Below are 24,729 nucleotides of genomic sequence, written 5' to 3' on the forward strand. Positions count from 1 at the left end.
ATTTGCCCATTGTCAATCGTAAGTTAATTACATAAGTAACATCATGGGAGTAAAGTTACAATTGTAATGATCGCCTAAGACTAAAATGCCTTGAATGAAAACCAGCCTGCTTAGATCATGCACTATGACCTAACCTAAATTAAATGGGATCCATATTTTGAGGACTCGCTATTGAATCGAATGAACATCGAAACATTCCATAAAGACTATAATATCTATATTTTCTTAATACTTATTATATCTGTAGCTCTGTACTTACGTGTTCTTTGTTAGAATGTTCTTCAAACTATTTTTAAAAAGGCCTACCGAAATAAAGGCGGTTCACTCAATAACTCGAAAGATATGTCCTTCTCCATGTGAGAGGAGGCCTGTGCCCAGCAGTGGGACGAAAGATATGTCAATACTTTAGTAAAGACTAAGTAATTTTGTTTTGTTAAATCATAACTGCTTCAGTTTTTTATATTAAATATGTTGGTCGCATAAACCGTGTCCTCGTTAGTCGCTCAAGAATGCGCCTACATTAAAACTCATAGCAATCCGCTTGAAGAACGCACTTTATATTGTAAACGAAACAAATCTATCAGTGATAATATGAACACTGAGCAAAACTGCTGTATTACGACTTAATTGAAATGTACTTAGTTTCCAGAAAAGAATTGTTGAACCTAGGATTAACTTCATGGGCTGGGCACATATTAGGGTTACAGTCCAAGTAATTCTCAGCCTCCAACGTCATATTGACGTTCTACGTTCATGTATCGACATCGACACGTTCTCATAGGTTATAAATAAATAAAGTTAGAAGCAAGTATCGTTGCTGCTGTACTTACGCATAGAGTTGTAATATATTTATTGAAATTAAACAAATCTAAAGCAACTTAAGTAATGTGAAAATCATCGTAATTCAAGTTGTTCCGATGAATAAACAACATGTATAAATTATATTTTGGTGGTTTTATTTCTTTCTTACCTCTGCTCCACTTTTTAATAATAAAAAATCTTTATTTTCTCTTGAATTTGAGTACGTACGGGACTTAACAAAATATCAACATTCGTTTTATGACTTTACATTTAAAAACTCAGTCAAATAATGAAGTTCGAACAATAATTAACAATGAGCAATCGATCTTATCATTATTTTAAGCAATCGTTTTTTTTTTGTTTAATAATTGTAATCCTAATCAATAATTGCATTAAATATAGAAAGGTCAAAAATAACAATAACTGATTTTATAGTTTTGCCACTACGTCGTCATTAATTAACTTTTGATTGTATTTTAACTGCATGAGTAGATAACAGCGTCGGTGTGGTTAAAAATGAAACAAGATATTTAGCAAAACAAAGCCATGAAATAGCAAATTTAATAAATATGGTTGTCGTACCATCGTACAATATATAGTCCACAATAGCTTATAAGTACACTTAAGTAACTGTACCTTTTGGATTTCACAGTATCAGAGTATAAAATGCACGGTGTATAAGAGTTTGTTGCATGAACAATGTTAAATCAATATTAAATTGAATCTCATAGCTGAATATATAATATGAGGTACAAAAGTCAATATAGTCACCGTGTTAAACCTACATAGAAATCTCGGCACTGTAAATAGAACATCTTTGAGATTGGCACATTGAAGAAAAGTGTACGTTACACTGAAAAAAGTATGCACCATTTTTAATTACAATAAAATATATAAGTAAGTTATATATTTTGTAAGACACGTTTTAGGACGTTTTCTTTAGAACAAATAAATTCAATATACTCATTAGTTTTTACTTTTATATTTTTCAACACCAAGTTTACAGTATGAATGCAGAATATGTTCGGTATATTATATTTTTATTATTAAATGAACGTTTTCATTTACTATGTAAACACGTCAAAAACTTTGAAGCAATCGTTAAGGAGCACTTATTCTCGTAATTGACTATCGCTACATATACAGAATTACTTGTTTGTACTAAAATATAAACCGAAACGCCTTGGCAATGCAAATTATCAAAAACGTAGCATATTATACTAGGACTGAACATACATTATATACGCATTTATCTTATTTATCTACTAAGAGGTCAATTTGACACTACCGTGGTTATATAATAAGAAATTACTACAGTATATGAGATTTTTTCTTTGATTTGCATAAAACCTTGGCGTTCCAGGTTACTTATACATATCTATTTTGTTTATTCCATCATGAGATGAAATACATTCAGGCACATAATATTATTATCATAAGTACGATTTCCTGCATTAAAACTATAGTAAACAAGAATGGAATTGAAGAAGTATTACTTTCTGAACCAGCAAGAATTCAAGTTTAACTAAAAGAACTATTAGTAAAAGTATAAAATGTATTTGTTTCAAACATTTGACTAGAAATGCTTACGGTTTCGTCCGCGTAACTTGGAATCAATTTTATATTTTTTGAACATAATTACAATATATATATATATGAATCAAGATTTAATAATTTATTAATTTTTCACTTAAGGTGCCATTCCATAAAATATTTTTGAAATAAGTAACATCAGGTAGAATTGTTGGCCCTTTAAATAGTTAAAATTGTAATATTCTTAAACTATAGATTATTATTAGACACTACAGTAAAATATCTAAGCATTCAAAAGTGGATGAACATTGCGATCGCGTAACATACTTAGTTTATTTTGTATAACTCAGACAATAGAGACCACACAATTTTTTTACTCCACGTGGGATTTGTACCAAAATCGGTGGGGTTGTGTTATCAATTTTTGTTTTAAAAGAAACATAAAATATAAACTAAAAATGTTAGGCGACCGCTCACCCCCTAAATTAATATAAAATGTTATACTTAAACTAAGCCCCGCTGCATACCATAAATGCATTTGTCTTAATATAAAACAAAAGGTACATTAAAAAAAGAACAAAAATAAAATATTCGATTTGAAGTGAAACAACGAACAATACATATAAATCATATAATACATTTATTCGAGCCTCGTAACCTTGTCTGACATTCCGTTTTACGATAAAATGACATCACCATTTAGGGTCCAGCCTCAGCACAGTACAAAACATACGTAGGCATAGTTAACATAGTTTAACTTTATCCCATTCTCTTTGAAATAGAGTTTTATTTTCGGAAGTATATAGGTCCCTACAGATTTTGAATAAAATATATTTGTCGTATATTAATATTAAGGTAGGTTGAACGCAGCAGGGCGACACAAACATGTAATATCAACACTTATGTACCTACCACATAGACTAACAGACACTTTGTTCCAGCTACAGTAAAGTATAATAAGTAGAAAATAATATTATTATATTTTATTTAGCACTTCTGTTCAATTGTATTCAGTTATTTTAGGCAAACGTTAACTTTGCAGCATTTTTAGAAATTCATAAAGATTTCTTTTAGAGAACAATATTCGTATGATTTGAATTACTTTGTGCAACTCACAACTCAAAATGTTTACCAATCAGTGTATGGCTGCTACAGACACTCAGTGCAATAAGAGTGCTAATTCCTCGAAGAAAATGTCGCGGTATGACTTCTTTAACAGTCGAATAAAAATAATTCTAGCACCATTACTCGTGCATTGCCAATAAAATGTCAAATATAATAAAACGTAAATCAGTTGTGCTATTGAATAAATTCCTTTGTAGAGAAAGGTGTACCATACATAGTGTGTAATTAGACGGCGATTAAAAGCCCAAGTAACAAGTAAGTTTGTACTGCACGTACATTAGCGCCACCAGCGCGGCCGCATCTGTTGAGAAAACGACGCCATCTTGTGACGTCAGCAACCCTTCACAGTGATCTTGTAACATATCGCGTTTAAAAAGAAACAAATCATAGAGTCTGACCAGTATAATCCAGGGTGAAGGCTTAGTACATGGACTTGTTGGGTCCCTCCATGTCTTCAGCACTCTTCAGCATCAGGTAGTAGCTGTTCACGCACAGGATGCAGTAAGCCATTACACCTAAAAAAAAGGAAAGAACGTTTATATATATTCAGCTGCACTAAATGAGGTGTTTGGTAAGATTCGACCAGCGACATTTTAACAACTGCATTCAATATTTTTCTTAAAACGCAACTAAAGACGAAGAAAACAGCAATTACACTTATTTAAAATGTGTTAAGTATGTGCTATTTCAGTATCATTGAATTTGCCATATAGCGTTAGTTAGAGCTAAGAATAATAAAAAAACGCATATCGACAAAAAACACTAGAAATATAAAAATTAACTTTATCAATTTTTGAAGTAATACCTACATAACATTAGAGTGTCGCTTATCACAAACTCAGTCTAGCTCGACGATTGTTTCGTATAAGGTTTGACCAAAATACTTTAATTAGTTCGCTTTGATTAATTGATTTTAATTTTTTGATTTTGACTGAATAATATCCTCATAATATCATTCTATATAAGAGTTATGGCTGTGTGTTGGTTCTTTTAGTTTTCCTTGTATGTCCTATCATTTTCCTTATTTTACATAAAGTTAGAATCAAAGTTCATTAAACAATGCTTGGAATGCCGTCGCTACAATTTCTATGTTAAATGGAACATAAAGTGCATTGGTGCAGTAGGTTGGAAGTCATTGGCATAACTGCGTTTATTTTGACTTTACCCTGTTAGAATAGTATGAAGAAATAGTTCACAATCTATCCACAAGAGAAGTAATAGTTTTAAGTTTGGATACGAGAGGTCACCTGGCTGCGTCTCTCTTAATGGATTGAACATGTTCTTATCCTCATCATCTTCAAATTAATTAAAATGTTAATAGCTAAACAGACTTAGATAAAATAAGTAGGTAAGTAAATCAGGAAATGAGGAAACCTTAAGAAGATGTTTTTGAACATTATTTGAATGCACAAAGCCAAACACGGGCAAAAATTGATCTATTCTTCGCCCTCAAAAGGTAAGCAAGGTGACCCCGTGACAACATTTGATGGCTGACTTTGTAAATAAAAAATAAACTCTGCTTTGAAACTAGTTTTGCTTATTATGTTTCTTTTAAGTAGAAGTACGTATTAATCACTTTGTTCTCGCGAATATATTATCTTTTTAATATACCTATGTAGTATAGTCTATTTTTAGACTGTAAGATTATTATTTGGTTGTTTAATTTTGGTTGTGAATAGAACAAAAACCAGTATTGATTGGGACGAATTAAGCATTCAAGACAACACGGTAAGAAATATTGCTTGTCAGGAATTTACAAAAGCAGCCCCTAAAACGCCCACCCTGCACACGTCCTATGTGTTTTTGCTGGGACCAAGAAGTGGCGCAACAAATTCTCCAACAACACATGTGTCTGTAGGTTAGAGAAGAACCTTTCACAATGCACATACACACTCACACGCGAACAATGCACATACACACTCACACGCGAACACACACAGTTTTCAACTTTACATTGTAGATTAAGTATCCTTGTTTAAATATAAAATTATATTTTAACTTATTTGCTAACTACGCCAATACGAGCTTCCTTTCTCCTAACTCGCTTATTTTGCTGTGCCCGACAGGGTCCATGTGAACTATTTACCTGAGAATACCATCATCATGTCGTCCTAGCCGCATCAGGCGACGGCGACTCCTAAATGTCTAACCCGGGTCGTTGTTATGATAGGCTCTAATGTGGCTAGCAAAACCGAACTTCGATCTAAAGGTCCGATTACATGGCATACAAAATAACTGAGCATCAGAATTAACTGTGTAGTTGTAGGAGGGCTTTGGTCGGGTCTTCCGTATTTGGCGCTTGGCCTCTAGATCTTATAAATGCATGTTCTCGTACAAATCCATATTTTTGTGAACAGTATGACGTCATTTAAGAATACATGTGGAAAGCTATAAAAGTATTCAACCTCGTTTGATAACTTACCGAAGAAGACCACTCCTTCGAGGAAGGACAGGAAGATGTCTGACCCGGAGCCCGACAGGCCGTGCAGCGCCGCCAGCACCACCACGCACACCAGCGCCGCCACCAGCAGCACCGACATCACCCACACCCACAGCCTGATGCCTGCTGTGCTGCGCTGGAAGTAGAACCGTATATTATTAGCAGAGTTATTCATGTACTTGCACTGATTAAAGTAGGATATGCCTCAAATCACGAGATTAATTAAAAAAAGCAAAAAACATCATTACATACATAATAATAATGTTATTATATGCTGAAAATAGAATACTCTACTCTATTTTTAGGTTTTAATCGCAAAACTAGAAAAACCCAAACGCCGAGCTTCGTATCGTACCAGATAAATAAAACTTTAGATCTATAGGTTAGGCAATTTAGATTGGTATTGTTATTAGGAAACCTAGCATACGCTTCAGAAAAACCCTTAATTAAGAAAATTCAATACTCACGTGCAATTAATACACTTAACAACAAACTATAAATAGACATGGGCATTGTTTTCACAGTTTTAATATAATATAACGGAAACTACTAAATAAAACCCACATAGGCTATTCAGACTTACACTGAACCGACCCAATTAAATGATTCATTGATACCGGAGCCATTAATCTATCAGTGGCAAGCCGACTGGATCATCTCAATACAATACAAGTATACCAGTGGCGGATTTAGAAATGGCTTGTGTTTAAACACCACCCAAAAAAGTACCTATTTTACTACCAAAAAAATTCTAAACGGTTACCAAAATGGATAAATGGTCACCAAATAACGTTTCCAAAAATATTATTAGGTAAAACCATTTTTTCGTATTATTGACTAGTAAAAAAATATATGGACGCCTTTAAAATACACTTTAGACCAAATATTATATATTGTCACTACTTAGATGTTACCAATTATGTAATACCATGACTCCTAATTTGGTCATTTTTGTTAGACTAAAAAAGCTAACGATCGCTAGAATATTTCCCAAATACCAATTAATATACTGGGGTTCCCAAACGTACGTCGCTTATTTATTGTTATATGAATTTGTGTGTAACTCAGTAGTAAAATGTAAGCACGCAACATGCAGCAAGCATGGCTTCTGTCACGGCTCCGGCACTGCGGGGCTCCGGCGGTCCCATGCGAGCTTATCGTCGCAGATGGTTTTCACGCTCACCACCGCAGCTTCGGCTTGCTGGCCGGCCCTGCCGGCCAGCAAGCCGAAGCTGCGGTGGTGAGCCTTAAAAACTACCTGCGCCTCAGCTCGCAGGCCGCCTCGCCCCTCTGCGCCTACGCGGATTTGAATTGCACTCTAGGGACACTCTAGCAGACAAGACTACGTGGAGTCGGTTTTGCAGCGATTCGTTTTCGTCACTAACTTTGATTTTGGTAGTAATATTAATCTTTTAGTTGGATAGAATTTGGTGACCATTAATCCATTTTGGGAACCAAAAATAATATTTGTGCGAGATTTGCGATTTTTCTGATGTTATTTTATTTTTTTTGGATCATAATATTATATACTTTAGTGCCCTTTTAATAAAGTCAATTTATTTTTTTTGGAGTTGTTTATTTTATTTGGTGCCTCAGCTTAGAGTCTTAAAAATATTTTTGGTGATCGCCTAAATTATACCCTTTAGAAATTTGCCGCTAGTAGGCCATTCAATTTTTGCCGCCCCTAATGATTGTGAACTTAATGATATTTCTGTCAGTTACTCTTACTAGATTATTTTTTCAACCCGCTATGTACCGAAGAGTTTAATGTTGACCTAACAAGTTTATTTGACAGCGACTTTAAAGCGGAAAACCTCTGTAACTTTTAAACAGCTCAATCGATTTTCATCAAACATGTCCAAGAACACTCGCCCGTAAAAAACCTGTAATAAAAAAAAACTAATTTGAAATCGGTTCATTCGTTCGGGTGCTGTGATCAGTGGCGGCGTAGCATCAGGTGGCACCCGAAAAAAAAAAACGACAAAATATAATCACGGACTAAAATTGTAATTGAAGTACTTAAAAATCGTGTAGAAATCATTAATGGTAGTTTTCGCTGGGTTTAACATAAAGAAACCGGAGACAGATCACTGCAAACTTATAAAGCTCTAGCTATTTTTATAAGAACCAGTATCAAGTGAAAAAGCCGTGAGCGCGAGCGCGAAATTGTTGAGTTTTGGAACAGTAAAGTACCAAAACAAGTTTTAAAAAACCGCCGTAAAGTAAAAAAGTTGCGAGCGCAGCGAGCGCGAAATTTTTTAGGGTTGGGAAACAAAAGTACCCAATCAAATGTGAAAAATAAATAAATAATTTGCAATAAATAAATCATCTAATGTTGGATATGCAAAAAAAAAAAAAAAAAAAAAATGTGAAAAAAAACCACTGCAAAGACAAGAAGCCGCGAGCGTAGCCAGCGCGTGTGATTTTTGGGACGCAATGATACCTAAAGAAATTAGAAAAAAGTCACTGTCAAGCGAGCGTAGCGAGCGCGAAATTTTGGAGTCTTGGAACTCAAAAATACTCAAACAAGTTTGAAAAAAACCAGTGTAAAGTTAAATAGCTGCGAGCGCAGCGAGCGCGAAAATTTTTGAGTTTTAGTACACGAAAGTCCTCCACCTCCTAAACAGCTTAGAAATCGTCAGCGTAGAGCGTCAGTTGTTTTTGCTAGTTCGGTGCTTTAACTTTTTGTTAGATTGAGGACTCAAAGTGCGCAAAATAGACCAGAAATGATGAAAAAACCGCGAGCGAAGAGAGCGGATTTTTTTATTTTATTTTTATTGAAACGCTATTGGAATATTTTAAAATTCATGATCACATACTCATATAATTATATAAAAAAATCTGTAAAAAAAAAAATTGGTAAATTTGCCGCCCCTCTAAATCTGCCGCCCTAGGCACTGACCTACTTGGCCTATTGGTAAATCCGCCACTGAAGTATACTAGCTTCCGCCAGTGGTTTCACTGGAGTGCCATTGGAAGTTTTCCGGATAAAAAGTAAACTAAAGCGTTCCTTGGGACATCTAAGAGTTCTTTTATCAGTATTTTATAAGTTTTGAGGTGTTTTTTTTATAGTAGATCTCTTAGGGTCAATCCCCACTGAAAGAGCAGCCGGCCGTAAATGCAAGTGATTGTCCGTGCTCTTACGGCCGCTGCTCTTTCAGTGGGAATTGACCCTTATTATGGCTGATGCTATCCTTATATTCTTAACATATTCATAAGTTTTCCTCGAATATTGCTGCCAAATATTATGAACATTTACGTTAGCCTACTTTTTGTCCCAGCACGTACATGTACATAATGGAAGATAACGCACTTGTTAGGCATTGTATGTTCCTTTCTTCTATTTCAGTACTTTTTCCTCCTCTTTTGTTTAAAACAACTCACCTTAATAACCGAGCAGATAAGAGTCAACGCCAGCACGACATGAACAACTGTCACCACAGCGATGGTGACGGCTATCTTGTACCAGGTGGAGTAGAGCCCGTCGCCCGCGTCCTCGGCCGTGCCCACGAACGCGCGCAGGTTCTCCGCGAACACCGAGCATAGGATCATCAGCACCAATGATACCAGCTGTAATATAACATCATAGTCAGAAATCTTTCACTGAACAAGCTCTGCCAGCTCTGCTGTTTGAACAATAGCGGAGGTATAATTTACTTCATCTGGGTACCTATAATATTTTCATCATCATCAGCCTTTATAGCGTTCCACTGCTAGTTAAAGGCATTTTACTGTAAGATTTTCTTTCGTTTTGCAAACTGGCAGTATTGTATTAGCAATTTCGGGAGAAGACATCTGTGATAGATCTGAAGGGAGACTAGAAAATATTTCGAGTAGGTATATTGTCGTCAACGGCTTGTGATTGTGCAATAAACAAGTCTACTCTATTTCCTTTCTCTTTTTGTGATTACACAATCTCACATGACTTTTTGAAGCTGTGCACTTTTTGGACTAAGTAAGTCTTCGAAGGTCAAAAATGGTCTAGATACAATAGGAACTACATATTCTAAGACTGAGCAATTATTGCACTGGCACCTCCTCAAAAATATATCGATTTGTTTATGCATTGAATTTTTACAAAAGCAAATATCTAAAGCGTGTCAAGCTTATCTAAGACCTAAATGGAGTATCTAAAGCGCATTGCTATGTAAATAAATAGCCGAAATATAATCTTCTAAATCAGATTACGAGTTATACGATAAGACTGTTCAGGGTCAACTTTTCTTTCTTTTAGTTGGAGTCGCGTCGTTGGCATTGCTTTATCTAAAGATAGTGCACCAGACCAACTGTGTACCGTTGAATGTATGGAGACACCGAATTCATTAGCACATTGATGAGCTAGACAAAAACAGCTCGTTAAAAATGCGACATGTCACATAATGTCTCAAGTGTGGACCTGAATATTAAAACGAAATCCGCGAAAACAATTGTCGCCACGCTGCAAGTCGACTCCACTCTACATAGTTCTACATAGTTATAGCCTAATGTGCTCAGATATGATGATAATACAGTCAAATTCCTTTGTAAACAAAACTTGAGCAAAAAAACTCAAGGCTGTCTTAAGTCTGTGTGTCAGATAACACTAACTGCGGACAAAATCGTGTCTCTAATTATTATGAGTTATCGCTAAGCTTACATTCTCGGCAAGTGCTAACAAAACCCCAAAACCTAAGTCGTAAAAGATTAAAACAATGGACACGTCTGCATAATTGTTTACACCGTTGCTAAGGCATTTGTATGCAAACTGAATAATGATAGCATCCACAAAACAACCGCGAAAAAACACATAGTAAATTAACCTTGGCAACGATCTTGTAATAATAGTATTCGCGGAAAGAAGCGCTCTATTTATACAGCGGCCACTTAAAATTATCATAAATATTCATGAGGAATTTTTAGCACAAATATCTTACCAGATGAACGAAACCGACGCACTTGGCGCCAACTTCGAGCCCCATGCACCAGCAGAACGAGGTAATGTGCGGCACACCCATCGTAGAACTGTCCTCGTGGACGCGCGCGCGGCAACTGGAATGTAAGCGAGTCTGCCGTGAGTAGCGAGCCTCGGGCGGCGCCGGCGCCGGCAGACAAAACGTCACACTCTGACGTATTACTTCTAAATTACACTTCCCCGTACCCTTTGCGTGATTCAATATTGCATTAGGGAAAGCCCTTGCGTAATTCAGCGGTAAAAGTAATTCAGGTTGGATATTTTTAGCCCGATGACCTAACTTTGAACGTAACGTTTAATGCCAAACCATCGTTATAAAATAAAGTGCTCCCACGAGTTTTCGGCAATCTACTGTTATATTTTGAATAGCGATAAAACGTGCGAGTTACACGTGACCATGTCAACAAACTTATCAACAATGAACTGAATAAATTGGAGTGTTTATACATATTTTCTGAGAATTATACCTACTTCTTAAATGTTAGCATTGATTATAATTATTTTTGGGTATATCTACAATGTATCCCGTAGGATGGCGAGGTGAGCTTTCCTTATCTTCCTTCTCAATTCACTTTATCCTCAACATCGATACTCGACATTCTATCATAGAAGTATCCCTTCATCACTCCTTGGCTTGGACAAAAAAAAATACTGGTAGCACCTAAACGTATAGAAATTAGTTACTCCTGTACAAGTGACTCATGGTTTTGTGCAATCAAAATATGCGTCTGTAGTTCTATTCAAATGAATTAAACAATTAGTGTTAACGCAGGCACCCGATCGTCACAAAACCCCAGTTCATCAGAATCGTGACTAACTAATGGCCAGCAATCTCATTTGACGTCACAGCGTGAGAGTCAACAGATCGATGCACAAAATACATGTTGTACATACATAACATGTATAAACACATTATCAAATGCCTTGACAAGCATTAAGGCGTTTCAGATTCTATTGATTATTTTTGGATTATATGGGAATGTTGATCAGTATTTGCTATGGGACGTGAGCTGCATTGTAACTATGTTTATTTTGTTTTGACTACGCCTTTCTTTTGTTTCTAAATTATCCGATTTCTCCAAAACCTGAGCTAGCTTCAAGAGAAACCGGACGAAACTTTTTTATTTTGCAGTCTAGAGTTCAAACCCCAAAGATGTTTTTAATGAAACAAAGGAAAGAGGTTCTCTGAAGTAGTAAAGTCCGCCTGTGTAACCTTGTTCTTAACCTACAGACTCCCCGGAGTCGGTCGGTCACATGAAGATCACTTCTCGAGGTTTATTATATGAGATATACTAAGAATTTCTGCGTATTTGTATTTCTTCTAATGCTACTTTTACTGAAATTGTTTAGAGAAAGTATATCTGATCTATAAACTCTGAAAAGTCATTCTCTATATCCTTTTATCCTTTATTACATAGTAAGTAAAGTCCAGTGTTACAAAGTTACTTTTATGGTATAAGCAAGCCAGTCTTTAATTAAATTTAGTAGTACAGTCAGCAGAAAAGTTATGGGTGTGATTTAATTTAAGTAACTGTGCCTGGATTATAGTCTGACGCAATCACGCAAACCAAAGATCGATCAGCTAAACAATGGAACAACTAGAGCAGACACTCGATTTATTGATATTGAAATAGGCCCAAGGACTGTTAACTTTAGACCTTTACATATAGGAACAGATATGTGACTAATCACTGAATTGAAGAATAATAACAAGTAGGTACAAAGTAATAAAAGGAGAAAGAGCTTTTTAGAAAACAAAGTGACTTACGCGGTATCGTTTGCAGCCATTGTCACTGTAACACTGAACTAAAGGTGCAACAAAGCAACTTTGAAACAGCTTAACTGGTTTAAGTTTTTTCAAGTAAATACATGTCTGACAATGTAATTACGAAAGTGCATCAAGTTATAGCAGTGAGGCGACTAAGAACCCACAGCTTTTTAGGGAAATCCTATCGAAGCGATGAATGCAAGAGAAACTTTGTTTGGGAAGTTGGTAGACTATCCAGGGATGCAGAAATAGATGAACGGTAGTATAAATTAAACAGAGGGAAGTAAAATTCACATGTAGAAATATAACGACATATGTACATAGATCTCTGCTTAAAGCCACCACCTGTTCCTGAAATCTGTAATGAGACTTTAACTCATATGTCAAGAAGTTCACTCAAGGTAGAAAGAAATAAGAGAAGCTAAACAGCAAATAGACGAATTTTTATAATCGTCTACATTCTGTGGCTTGCACCAAGCTCGAAGGTCCCGCTAGTGATGAGAGTGAACTTATCAAGGACAGCCCTCGTCTTTCTCATTATTGATTGGCCTCACCTACAGGTTGAGCTTTTATGCCGCTACAAGTAGCCTACTTTCAAATACCATGCTAGATTTTTTGCTAGCGAATATTTAAATTTAGATCTAGCTCTATTACCGGCCGTGACCTATAAACAGCGTTAACGTTACTATATACGTACCAGTAAATAGAGGATACGTATGCCATCCTTCACTCAATCTGCGAAAGAGATTGCCATGATCACGAAAGAAAAAGCTACACAGTAAACTTGACAGCTAATATTCTGTCTGCCGACTACGACCTATTTCCATAACGTAGCTTAAAAAATTGGCATCATGTTGCTAATTAATTTGTACTCGTATCCTTAATGAATGACTGTGGCAAGTGCTTTTATCATTCGCGTCGTTTAGCTAACCTTGTCTAGCCTCAATTTATAAGTGTCAGCTTCGGATTTTGGCCACACCTAGTAACCACTTTATTGCTGTAATATACTTTTATGTGCCTATCCTTGGTAACTGGTAATTAAATGACCCAAAATTATTATTGTTAACAATAACATTGAATGTCTGAACAGCCCCCACTGAAGATAGTAATAAACACGACATATGTTTTTCCCACATGTGATTAATATCCCGCAATAGGTACATTGGCAATAGGATGCAATACTGTTATCAGACACGGGTGACTCAGAGGATCAGTGCTCGTCACGAGGCCGGGCGGCGGGATATCGCAGTTCCTATCGATTTTAACACCCCTTGCAATTTTCCAGAATCTCCGTCATTTTAAAATTTGAATTCAACCATTCTTTTGGCTGAGAATGCATCAGTTGAAGATAACATTTCGAAATAATTTCGATACCGTGACTATAGTTCCAAAACTTTTTCTTACAGTGGCATTTGTGCAGGACGAACAAATACGAGATAAATATTTACTGTATATAAATAAATAAAGTCCTATTCCCTGTTTCACATACAAAATAATCCTCGAAATTTTTGAATAATCCTAGAAATGTTTCGACATCGCATAACTCTAAATTGAATCTTAAATTGAGTCAAAAAATCGGATTAAATGGAAACAGAACATTAAAGCAAGGTCAGTGACATCACCACTATTAAACTCTGGCACTATGGACACAATTGTACACACACCGTCTGGCGTTACAAGGCTAATTCAGGGATGGGAACTGAACTAGTATCCTTTGTTTGGAGAACACTCTGTATATGAAAAAAATGCAGATGCTCAATAGGCTGTTAGCATACCAGGTACGCCTAGTACTGGCCACTAATAATAACTGTAGGCGTGTCGTCACTCGGCGCCGGCGCATACGGCCAGTATTTGAAGAATTCAAGGTTGTGCTCATATACCATAACAAGAGATGTCACCAATTGAAAAGAATTAATGCTCGCTAGATAACATCTTAAGTTATAGTAATGGCCATAAGTTGCTTGTAAAGTTGTCAGGAATTTATTGGACATAATTAATTGCCGTCTTTGGAGTGTGGCAAGTATTTAAGATAACTCATTAGATTACCTTGCTTAAAATATGGTTTGTTTTGTTCTGTCTGGATAACAAAAGTTATTTATTTAATTTGTAAATTGTAATAATCAAGACAGCCATTCAAGCTAGGCATGTTGATTTTAAACAGTGTTCTATAAATATTCAATCAATTGAAAGTTATGAGAGCTTTTTGTATCACTGTGGGAAATCACTGTGGGAAAATAACAACATCTGGTATGTTGCCATACAGTAATATCTTTAGTTTAGGGCTTGAATATAAAGAGTTTTCATTTGTGCAAGCTTGGAATTCAACAACAAACAGCAAACCCCAAACTGCATTGCTAAAAACATAATATTATGAGGTTTTTTATGCATACAAATACATATATTTAAGAAAGTAAAATATCTATATCAGGCACTACTTAGAAAATATTAAACCAACATAGTACAAGTTTATCTGTATTGTCACACTTTAAACAAAACAATAATCTCTCAGTTAAATTAAATTTGTATTTTAGTTATGGTAACGTTCCAGGCAGCGGCAAATATATTAACTTGTTAAGCATTGATTTATGTTTTATTTTTATTACTTAAGCTGGTTTCCCCACACATTTTTAGCAGAATTAATTAAAAAAAAAACTATTAGAAATTCAAACCACTAACTAGAATCTGTTTATACGCTCAAATGTATAGGGTCACTGGTCACTGTGTCGGACACTTTCATTATTTTTATTGATGTATTGTCCAAACTGGATGTGACCTAGATCCTGCACTTTCTATGTTATTGTGCCTAGTAACACCCACTGTGACATGGGAGTGCCCATTGACACAGGCTCATTTAGCTGATCAACTCAACAAGTGATAATGGCATATTCACACATAGTTAGATTAATTATTATTAAAATCTGCCCAATTTTGTTTCTCTTGAACCGACAAAATTAAAATTTTAAGAGAAGATAGAAAGGCATTAATTCAAAAAGACTATAAAAACTAATAAAAATAAGCAGCATCTATCAAGGAGTAATAAACGAGATATAACCGGAAAGTAAACATCTGGCAAAAAATTATCAGCAGAGCAAACGCCCCGTAACCTTGTACAAAGAAAGAAATATTATTATCTTTACTTACGACTAGATAAAACCTCCTTTTTGAAATTCTACCCAAGTCACCAGGTACTCTTGTAGCTCGAATTGCGATTTAGCAAAAAAAATGTGTTGGTGTTGTTCCTTCTTTTAATTTTGCGACTTAATAAATATATACACTACAACAAAACAAATCGCACTGAGCCGGACCGACAACAGACTGAATAAAAATCTCTACTATCCAATTAATTATCTAAAATTCGGCGGGTTCGTGAAATAGATATATTGATTATACTAAGTGCGACAAGGATAGACAATTGTTTTGACAATTTGTATGGCGCCATGACGTCTGAGTGACGTAAGCATCGGCGTTCCGTTCTACTGTAGCTATTTTTCTTCTGTCAAAACATATTTTGATGAAAACTTTAAGAGTGATAGTAAAAATATAAAGATAAAATACATAACAACACAACAACAAAATGCAGGGGTATAAAAATGTAACAATAGTATAATTTATTTACTTAACATAGGATACAATAAGTACAGTACAGTAGTTGGAATAAATTGAGTAATGATGAATGAATACAAGAGTTTGATTCCAATTCCCGCTTTTTTCTCACGTTACAAAACACGACACGAAATATTTATTTGTTTCTATATTTCTATCCTCTGCCCAACTATGCTGAGGTCGGCTTACTGTCAATCATCATGATCACTTTCCCGAAGGTATCATCAAATCTCATCCCTCACCCACCAGCAGTGGATTTCCGTACCCTGTGTAAAAACTTGTAGTCAATAGTATCATTTAACCGTCCTAGTTTCAAAAACTATAGAACATGATCTTCGATTTTCACAGGATGATAAATTCTCCCTGAATGTTGAAACCTCAGTTCGTCATCTTGGTGCATAATTTCTTTGTGTCGACTGTGAACTACTATGATGCAGTATACAGAGACAACTGAAACAAAAATAATTTAAAGATTAAAGTACCTACCTATGACGTATACAAAAACCAGGGCAGTGAGTGCATTTTTCATGTACTTTGTCGTCACTTGTATGCTTGTTTCGGTTCCATTAGTAAACAAAGATGCCTCTGGGTCGTCGTATTGACCGGTGAAACTGTCTCGAGGGACCTTGTCCTTTTACTTATCTAAGGAACTAACTGGTGTATCTTTTTTTTTAACAGCTGGTAAATCCTCATGGACTATCCTGTGGTCGTTAGAGGGGTGTGCCCTGTTACCCTTTAATCCGGGTGTCAATCTTGCAAGTGGTATTGCAGCCTATACTCACAGGCCCTGGCGAGGTGTATGCAGATGACGATGGACTCGACCTCCAGCATCTCTCCCTCGTCCTGCAGTACGAGGCTGATGCCGGTGAACGACAGCAGGAAGTATATGGCGGTGATGATGCCCGTCACTATCGTCCAGGGTAACGTTAGGGACGCTAGTTTCTGGAACAGGTAAGTTGGTTTTATGAGAGTAGGAGAAGTGTTCTGAGTATTATGAGGAAATAGGTGAGGTTTTATTATGCCAATCATCCCTTGTTTTTGTTGTTTTTTTAGGTGGTAGATTACTGATAGATTTCACTACGCAGTTGCATTATACTTTTCATATTAGCCGTGCCTTTCAACGTAAATCCTTGGAGGTTTTTGGACATAAAAATTATGAGCTGGCTAGCCGCAAAATTTCTAACATGACTCTTTCTACTACAAAGTAAGCAGGTACCTATATTATTTTTATATTTCTTATATATTTCTGGTCGTCAATATTTACCTTATAAGCGGCGACTACCAGGAGCACAGAGCAGATGAGATGTATCCCACTAACGGAAGCCGCAGTGATGTACAGAACATACTTGTGCACCGACACAGTCCCGTCCTTGCCGAGCGGCGCCAGCGTCACCAGGAGGCAGTAGATCGCTAGCTCTAGTAGTGCCCATACCTGGAAGAACAGAAGGTGTGTGTTTAGTAATGGAATTAAGTAGATTAGGTGGCTGCTTAAGCTAGCTCTTTCTTTGTTCGTTTGGTCTCTGTATTTATCCTTTGTGTACCGCGGTCACTCAAACCAATAATGCCATTTCATTCCATTGACTTTAAGTCAAAGTTACCATTAAAACTAAGTATTTGAATAATAAATAAACCAGGTTATAGCGTTATATAGCTTCTCTTTTGTTTTCTATTCCTTTCATTTAAAGTATAGCAATAACTGTTTCACGTGTGATAAACAATGGGAAAAACATCAGGCGCTAGGAAAATGTTACCTTGAAATTCTTCAGTTTACGACTTTTACGTCAGAGTATTATGAATAATAAGATGAGCCACGTTTATACTATGCACTATCTGAGGTAATATTTACACTTACAGAATCATTCTAATGGCAGGAATTTATGTTATAATATAATAAAGAAAATGGAAACAAACATTGCCAAAGAAAACTGTATCGTTAATCTGAAACTGTCAAAATGGGATTATAACAATAAAAAAAGGACTTACTGAGTAAACGTATCCAATTATCAAAGTTCCCGTGTGTAGAGTGGCGCAGTAGCAGCATTTATCGATCATGGGCACACCCATCTCTGTTTAGCGTAACGAGTTTTGGAGATTTATTTATAAACCATCCGTGTGGCTATTACTGGCTATTATGAATGTTAGCGATCACGTTCGCTCGGCGTCAAGGGTGCCTTATCACTATAATGTTGTTGTATCGCGGCCATGATTTCGCGACTGATAACGATGCATCGCGGTACTACTGTTGCCGGTTGCGTACCTGATTCGATATCTCGCATTGTCCAATTTGTACTAATTATTGTTGAGTTGAGCGATTATCGATAAGTTTTAGGGTGTTCGCAATCGTTTCCGTGCTCTTCCGATGTCACAACCTATAGAAGTGTTTTCTAAAGTCCGGATCAAGTTAGGTACTGTCTTAAATAAAACGTAAATTAATAAATCTTCAGCTTTGTTTAACAATTTATCTCATGCGTAATATAAAACAAAAAACAAAAGGTCGCGGGAAGCACCTACGTAATTGCAGTTTAATGACTATTTTATCACTGATGACCAAAGCAACCAAAGTGTTCTGTTATCGGCAGCATACCAGATAAGCAATTAGAGTACCTGAATGTTGAATATTTGTATTTGACTGCCACAGAATGTGTGAAATACACAAGACTAGTCTTAAACCACATCTCCAAGAAAAACTTCCGAAACCCAAATAAATTTTAAGTGTCCTTCTCCGGCCTTCGCAGAGTGTTAACAATACGACAGACGTACTCGTAGACTTACAACATACAGATTTTTTATCGATAACAGAATCAATCTACAAGAAAATACATCTCGATAACCAGTACTACTACATAGTGCATGACACATTACTCGGATTCGTCAAAACGAGTGCAGTTGCATGCAATTCCTGAGTTCCGTTTTACCTAGAGACCCACTTGTAAACTGACGATTTGTGTGACTTCCTTATTAAGGAGTAGCGCTGCAGTAATTCGTGGTGTCGGCTGTCAGAACCCTTGCATCCTCACTCTTGTGTCAGACGTCACAAGTTATGCAACCAGTAGACGTAGCAACCTTAACCTGTGCTAGGCATGACCTTGCTGATATGATGAGTAAACACTAACAAACTGCTAAGATGAATAAAGCGAGATTTTCTTTGTAAATCTTATAAGATTTACTTCCTCGTCATCTTCACAATCCTTTATGTATGTCCTTCTTCGGATGTAGGACCCCTCTAAGTATATAGATACCTACTTATTTTTATGTCTGCATAATTCTTGCTACTTCTGTGCATTAGGATAAATGTTTAAATAATTATTTTAGACCGGCGCTTGTGAGTCAGTAAGTATACAGTAACCTTACGTTATGTACCTGTGCTTATCTCACTAGCTGAATTCTGTAGGGAGAGCGCTCGAGTTTTTGTTTAGTGAAAAGGAACCTTAAGATGTTAATTCATATACGAAGCACAGTTATCTAATTAAATATGATAGGCAGGTGAAATTGCGACTACTCACATATCTATTTCGGCAAGACACCTTACTAATAGTTGAAAAATCTATGCAAGAATTCAGCATAACACTAAAATTCCCCAAAAAGTGCAAACTCACATTTCAACGTAAATTCCATTTACAACTTAACATTTATAGTATGTGCAAAGATTAACACACTACTCATAATTGGTCCTCACACCCTACGCGGCAGATAGTGCGAGTTAAGGGAATCTAATCAGTTCGCGAGTACGAGCGGCGCCGGCCACACGACACGGACAATTGTCACTTAATTATAATATTAACTCGATTAATTAGTAAACAAACATGTGTCTGGATGTGGACAACTGTTGCTGCTGCTTCAGCCTCGAGCTGGGAACCAAGATCATCGGCATAGTGTACACAGTTAGTATCCAAGTGTGAAGTTAAACTAGCATTACTTGCTGGTTAAGTGATATAAATCAGTGTTTATGTTTCTTATGAAGGAATCTTTCATTGGAAGTTGGTGTCTGCTATATTTTTATCCATAAAGATTTCTTGGACGATATATTGGTACCTCAATGGATACGGTATGAAGGTTTACTTGTTTGTGTTGTCCAAGTTATATGTAGACTTGCAGACTATTTAAAGCAATGATTGCATAGATATGTGTAATTCAGTCATTATCTAGAACTAATTATGCTAAGTGCGACTAAAATTAGACGTGATTAATTAACAACTTGACGTTTGTAAATCTAAAATACAATAGTTTTCTTTTGTTTTTTAATGCTCCAGTTTTATTCGTGAAACTAGCGTTCGTCCGCGACCTCGTCCACGTGCTACTGTCTAAAATCCTCCGATTTTGAAATATTCTTCATCGGTGCTCCGCTCCTATTGGTCTTAGCGTGATCATATGTAGCCTTTCTCGATAACTGGACTATCTAACATTGAAAAAAAAGTACTAATCGTTTCAGTACCTCCTAAGATTAGCGAGCTCAAGCAAGCAAATAAATAATTAACTCTTCAACTTGATCATATTAGTATAGATCATGGCAAAGTCTTTATGCAGGGGTGCATCAGGGTGCATTAGGGTGCATCAATTCTGCATGCGGATAATCCACGTGAATACCAAAAAATATAATTATCGCACCTGATTTAACGCGCTAGCTACTTAGTGCATAAGCAGATAATTAAAAGTCATTTAAAAGTCGCTTCACAACAAAAGACTATAATTCTTTACTTCCTGAGTAAGTAGTAGAGGAAAAAATAATATCGATAAAATATTAACAATCGATACATACATAAGTTCTCGGAACATGAGTCAAGTACCGATTGGGAGTGAGTTTAACGCGAATACTGGAACCAGATAACAGTTATTGTTTGCGCAATTTTACAAGTTAACGGTATGCTATAAACAACAATACCTATATGAATCAATATTGTTACGTTATCGACAAACATATAAATAGTAAAACTCGAGGACATTCAAGTATTAAATGGTGGTACCCGTACACTGCGGACTAAACAGTCAGCGGTCAAACAACGCGATGATTGGAAAATATATTTTACTAGCTCGTGCCAGCGGTTTCACCCGCATCCCGTGGGAACCTCGGCACGAACCCGGATAAAAAGTAGCCTATAGCCTTCCTCGATAAATGGGCTACCTAATACTGAAAGAATTTTTCAAATCGGACCAGTGGTTCCTGAGATAAGCGCGTTCAAACAAACAAACAAACTCTTCAGCTTTATAATATTAGTAGTTTTCAGTCGATTTGATGCCGACTTAATATTTAATCGTTTTATATGCATTCTACCATTATTAATCTCCATAGTGATTTATCAGCCCCCAACTATCGGCCCACTAAAACTTTGCAGGGAGCTCTTAATGAGAAAATCGCAAACCTAAAGTACCTACTTGAATAGAGTTTTAACTTAAAGATTAATGGCAATAGCCAATCAGATAGAACATGACCATTTGAAACAGCCATTAGTGTAAAATAACTACATATCACCAGTACGATCGTAAACATGACCAAATATGGCGTTCATCTAGATATAAGATGTCCTTTATAACTTCCTCAATTATATTAAGTGCTGATCTCACACTTTCTATTAACTGCGTAAGACGATAATTAGATCATAAAATAACGTGATATGAAGTTAATTGCGTCCTAAGTCTTAGGTTAATCATTCTAATTGGTATTCGATTCTTTCACTGATTCTCTCATTACTAGAGCTCGAATTCCGTCAGACAACTGATCATGTAAATATTTATTTATTTTTCTCTGTTAAATCATAATAGCAATTCAATTCAAATTCTTTCAGTGAGCCATTTTCAAGCAAACAAATTCTTCAGTAACTTCATGAAATAATCGTTTTTATTTACGCTATTTAATAACAACAGACACACAGACAGACAATTGATTCATCAGCAATGAATTTCATACCTAAGTGTGAAAATAATATAGGTAGTCAAGATTTTAAGTACCCATAAGGTGTAAGTGTGAAAGATAGCATTACTAAACTGTGCAGGAATAAATTGATTGTAGACACAAGCGTCTGATAAGCCACTAATTACAAACGTTATTACCCAGTGCATCACGTGTGCTACTTAGTAATAGCTAGTAATAAACCACAGTGTGATCGCTAGACCCTTAACCTTTAGCGAAGGTGATCTAGAAGGATCTAGCTTCTGGTTTGTGCGAGGTTAGTAGGATTGCAGGTTTTATTTTGATTTCATTCGTAGGTAGCGTAAAGAAAATATATTATTGATTACCTATCTATTTGATACCATTGCATTTGTGTTTGTTTGACGAAACAATGCTACTATGTAGCGTACTATGTAGCATTGTTTCGTCTTGTAAACAATGTATCCTGCTTGTGAGATATATTTAGGCTTTTTGGAAACATCTTTGAAATACAACGAGTCTGAAAAATGTAGTAAATATGTATCGTTTTTTGAAAAACTACTCTTACTTTACCTGAACTTAATGCAAAACGTCGAATGACGAATCGTAATTTCAAATCATTATATAGGAAATGATGGCATTTCCTTTGATATAAACCCAACATCTTTTTCCTTTTCTTATAGGACTCACTTGCGTTCTTAACGAAAAGGAATGTCCTAATGGAATGTGGTACTAAAGGCGTGACATAATGTTTGTTTACGTTTGTTTTCACAATGACCCATCGAGATCATTTACTTTACAAAGGAGAGCACTTCCTTATGATCTAATTCCAGCTCATATACTGGGTAAACTAAACTAAGTGCCATATGCTATCTTTTCTGACGTATATAACAAGAGGGAGATAAGAATGAAGTCAAAAAACTAATAAACGACTAACATTTTGACTCTGAACTTTGGTTTTTCAAGGTTTTAATGTGTCACTAATTTTAATTACGCTTTAAACAAAAAAAAACTGATACGCGTGCTATGTATTCTTACCAACTACTTAAAACTATTTTAATTTTACTTTAAGTCTATCTTTGATTACTCTGAGGCGTATAATATCACTTGACTTCGCCTTTGAACATCTGGCGGGCCAATACCTGTCGGGGGTGCGGAAGAATGCTTTGGCGATACCCGTGCCCTCGACAATAGGTAAGTAATAGAAGGCAACACTGGGTGGGTTTTTAGCCGGTAAGAGTCTGGCACACCCCCTCCACCGACCCCAGGTGGAGGGAAGTCTATGAGGATTTTCCCACTGCCAAAAAAAAATATGACTTGACTTTGTAATACTAACAGCCAGTTTCTTCATTAAAAGTTAAAGCCAAAGTTAAAGTCAAAGTAATGTCTAAAGTAAAAGTAACGGTCAAATTCAATTTTTCTATTAGTTTTGCTGTCACTTTAGCCTTGAAAATAATGAATTTGACCGTTACTTTTACTTTAGACATTACTTTAACTTTATCTTTTGATGAAGAAACTGGCCGTGAGTTACATCATTTATATCCTAAGAACGGCTAAACCGATTTGGCTGGAAATCAATAAGCCAGTACTTACCTTAGAACCAGGAGGCGAACATAAAATCCGTTTGAGTAGCAAACTTTCTAAGGGTAAACTATCTTGATATGGATTTTTACGCAAATATACACTCGCGAGCAAAAAATGGAATCACCCCTTGCGCTATACAAATACAACGATTGGGAAAGATACAATATTTACAGTAAATGTTTATGGTCTCGTTTGAATGCCTATACTTTTAGCTTTAAATTAAGGGTAGAAACAAAAAAAATCATTTGTACTGCTTAAAATAATGATTCAATCGATTACGTCATTGGTATTATTAACAGTAGGTATTTCATTTTAGCTGCATTTCATTGTCCTATGATTTTGTTTACCTTTAGTAAAGTGCCTACTGTAGAGTATAACTCATAGCTTCCTTTCCTATGGAGAAGAACGGGCAATAAAATCCGCATATTTTCATTATATAAAACATTCTGGTACCAACTGAACACAGCTCACGACTAGACATCAGACCCATTATCAATAAGTACTTTAATCCTTATCCAAACAAACAAACAAGCTACTATCTCATACAAACAGCTGAAGTGTCTACTAACCAGTCTTCTCTCACAGGCGCTGTCAGTATGCGCGGTGCTGATCTATGCGCCCCTCGCCGTGATGAGCGAGTCCCTCCCGCAGACCCGGCTCATCTTCTACGCGACCCTGGCTGTACTGGCCGTGGTGGAGATATTTATAGGCAGCCTGCTTATACATGGCGCTTTTAAGGTAAGGAATTTATGATTGTTGATTTAATTTTGTGATGTTATAGTTACAACTGTTTAACGGTGGATCGCCAAGTATAGAAAATACTTGGCGATTAGAGATTGCAGTTTGATGGAGCTAGTTCAAAATTCAATCTCTAATCGCACAGCAACGGATAGAAGGTGTGTGTTTAGTAATGGAATTAAGTAGATTAGGTGGCTGCTTAAGCTAGCTCTTTCTTTGTTCGTTTGGTCTCTGTATTTATCCTTTGTGTACCGCGGTCACTCAAACCAATAATGCCATTTCATTCCATTGACTTTAAGTCAAAGTTACCATTAAAACTAAGT

At 36.1% G+C, this 24,729-nt stretch overlaps 1 protein-coding gene and 1 long non-coding RNA gene across 3 annotated transcripts; one reads left to right on the forward strand and one right to left on the reverse strand.

The window, feature by feature from the left end:
- Positions 1–1,330: 1,330 nt before the first annotated feature.
- Positions 1,331–18,526, reverse strand: LOC124636156. Of its 2 annotated transcripts, XM_047172093.1 has the most exons (8): positions 18,205–18,451; positions 17,486–17,653; positions 17,004–17,163; positions 15,760–16,671; positions 10,813–10,927; positions 9,284–9,469; positions 5,882–6,035; positions 1,331–3,974 (listed from the first exon to the last, which is right to left on the reverse strand). In XM_047172093.1, the coding sequence occupies exons 5-8, from the start codon at positions 10,891–10,893 to the stop codon at positions 3,880–3,882; spliced, it is 516 nt and encodes a 171-aa protein (XP_047028049.1). In that variant the 5' UTR covers positions 10,894–10,927; positions 15,760–16,671; positions 17,004–17,163; positions 17,486–17,653; positions 18,205–18,451; the 3' UTR covers positions 1,331–3,879. The 2 variants fall into 2 exon arrangements, with proteins under 2 accessions (XP_047028049.1, XP_047028048.1); XM_047172092.1 differs by lacking the exons at positions 1,331–3,974; positions 5,882–6,035; positions 9,284–9,469; positions 10,813–10,927 and having other exon boundaries at positions 16,202–16,671; positions 18,205–18,526.
- Positions 18,527–18,569: 43 nt separating this feature from the next.
- On the forward strand, positions 18,570–24,421 carry LOC124636158. Its single transcript, XR_006985102.1, has 3 exons — positions 18,570–18,582; positions 19,948–20,102; positions 24,254–24,421. It is a non-coding gene; the product is annotated as an uncharacterized LOC124636158 (long non-coding RNA).
- Positions 24,422–24,729: the final 308 nt, after the last annotated feature.

Source organism: Helicoverpa zea, chromosome 14 (genome assembly GCF_022581195.2).
Source record: "Helicoverpa zea isolate HzStark_Cry1AcR chromosome 14, ilHelZeax1.1, whole genome shotgun sequence".
NCBI classification, from domain to species: Eukaryota; Metazoa; Arthropoda; class Insecta; order Lepidoptera; family Noctuidae; genus Helicoverpa; species Helicoverpa zea.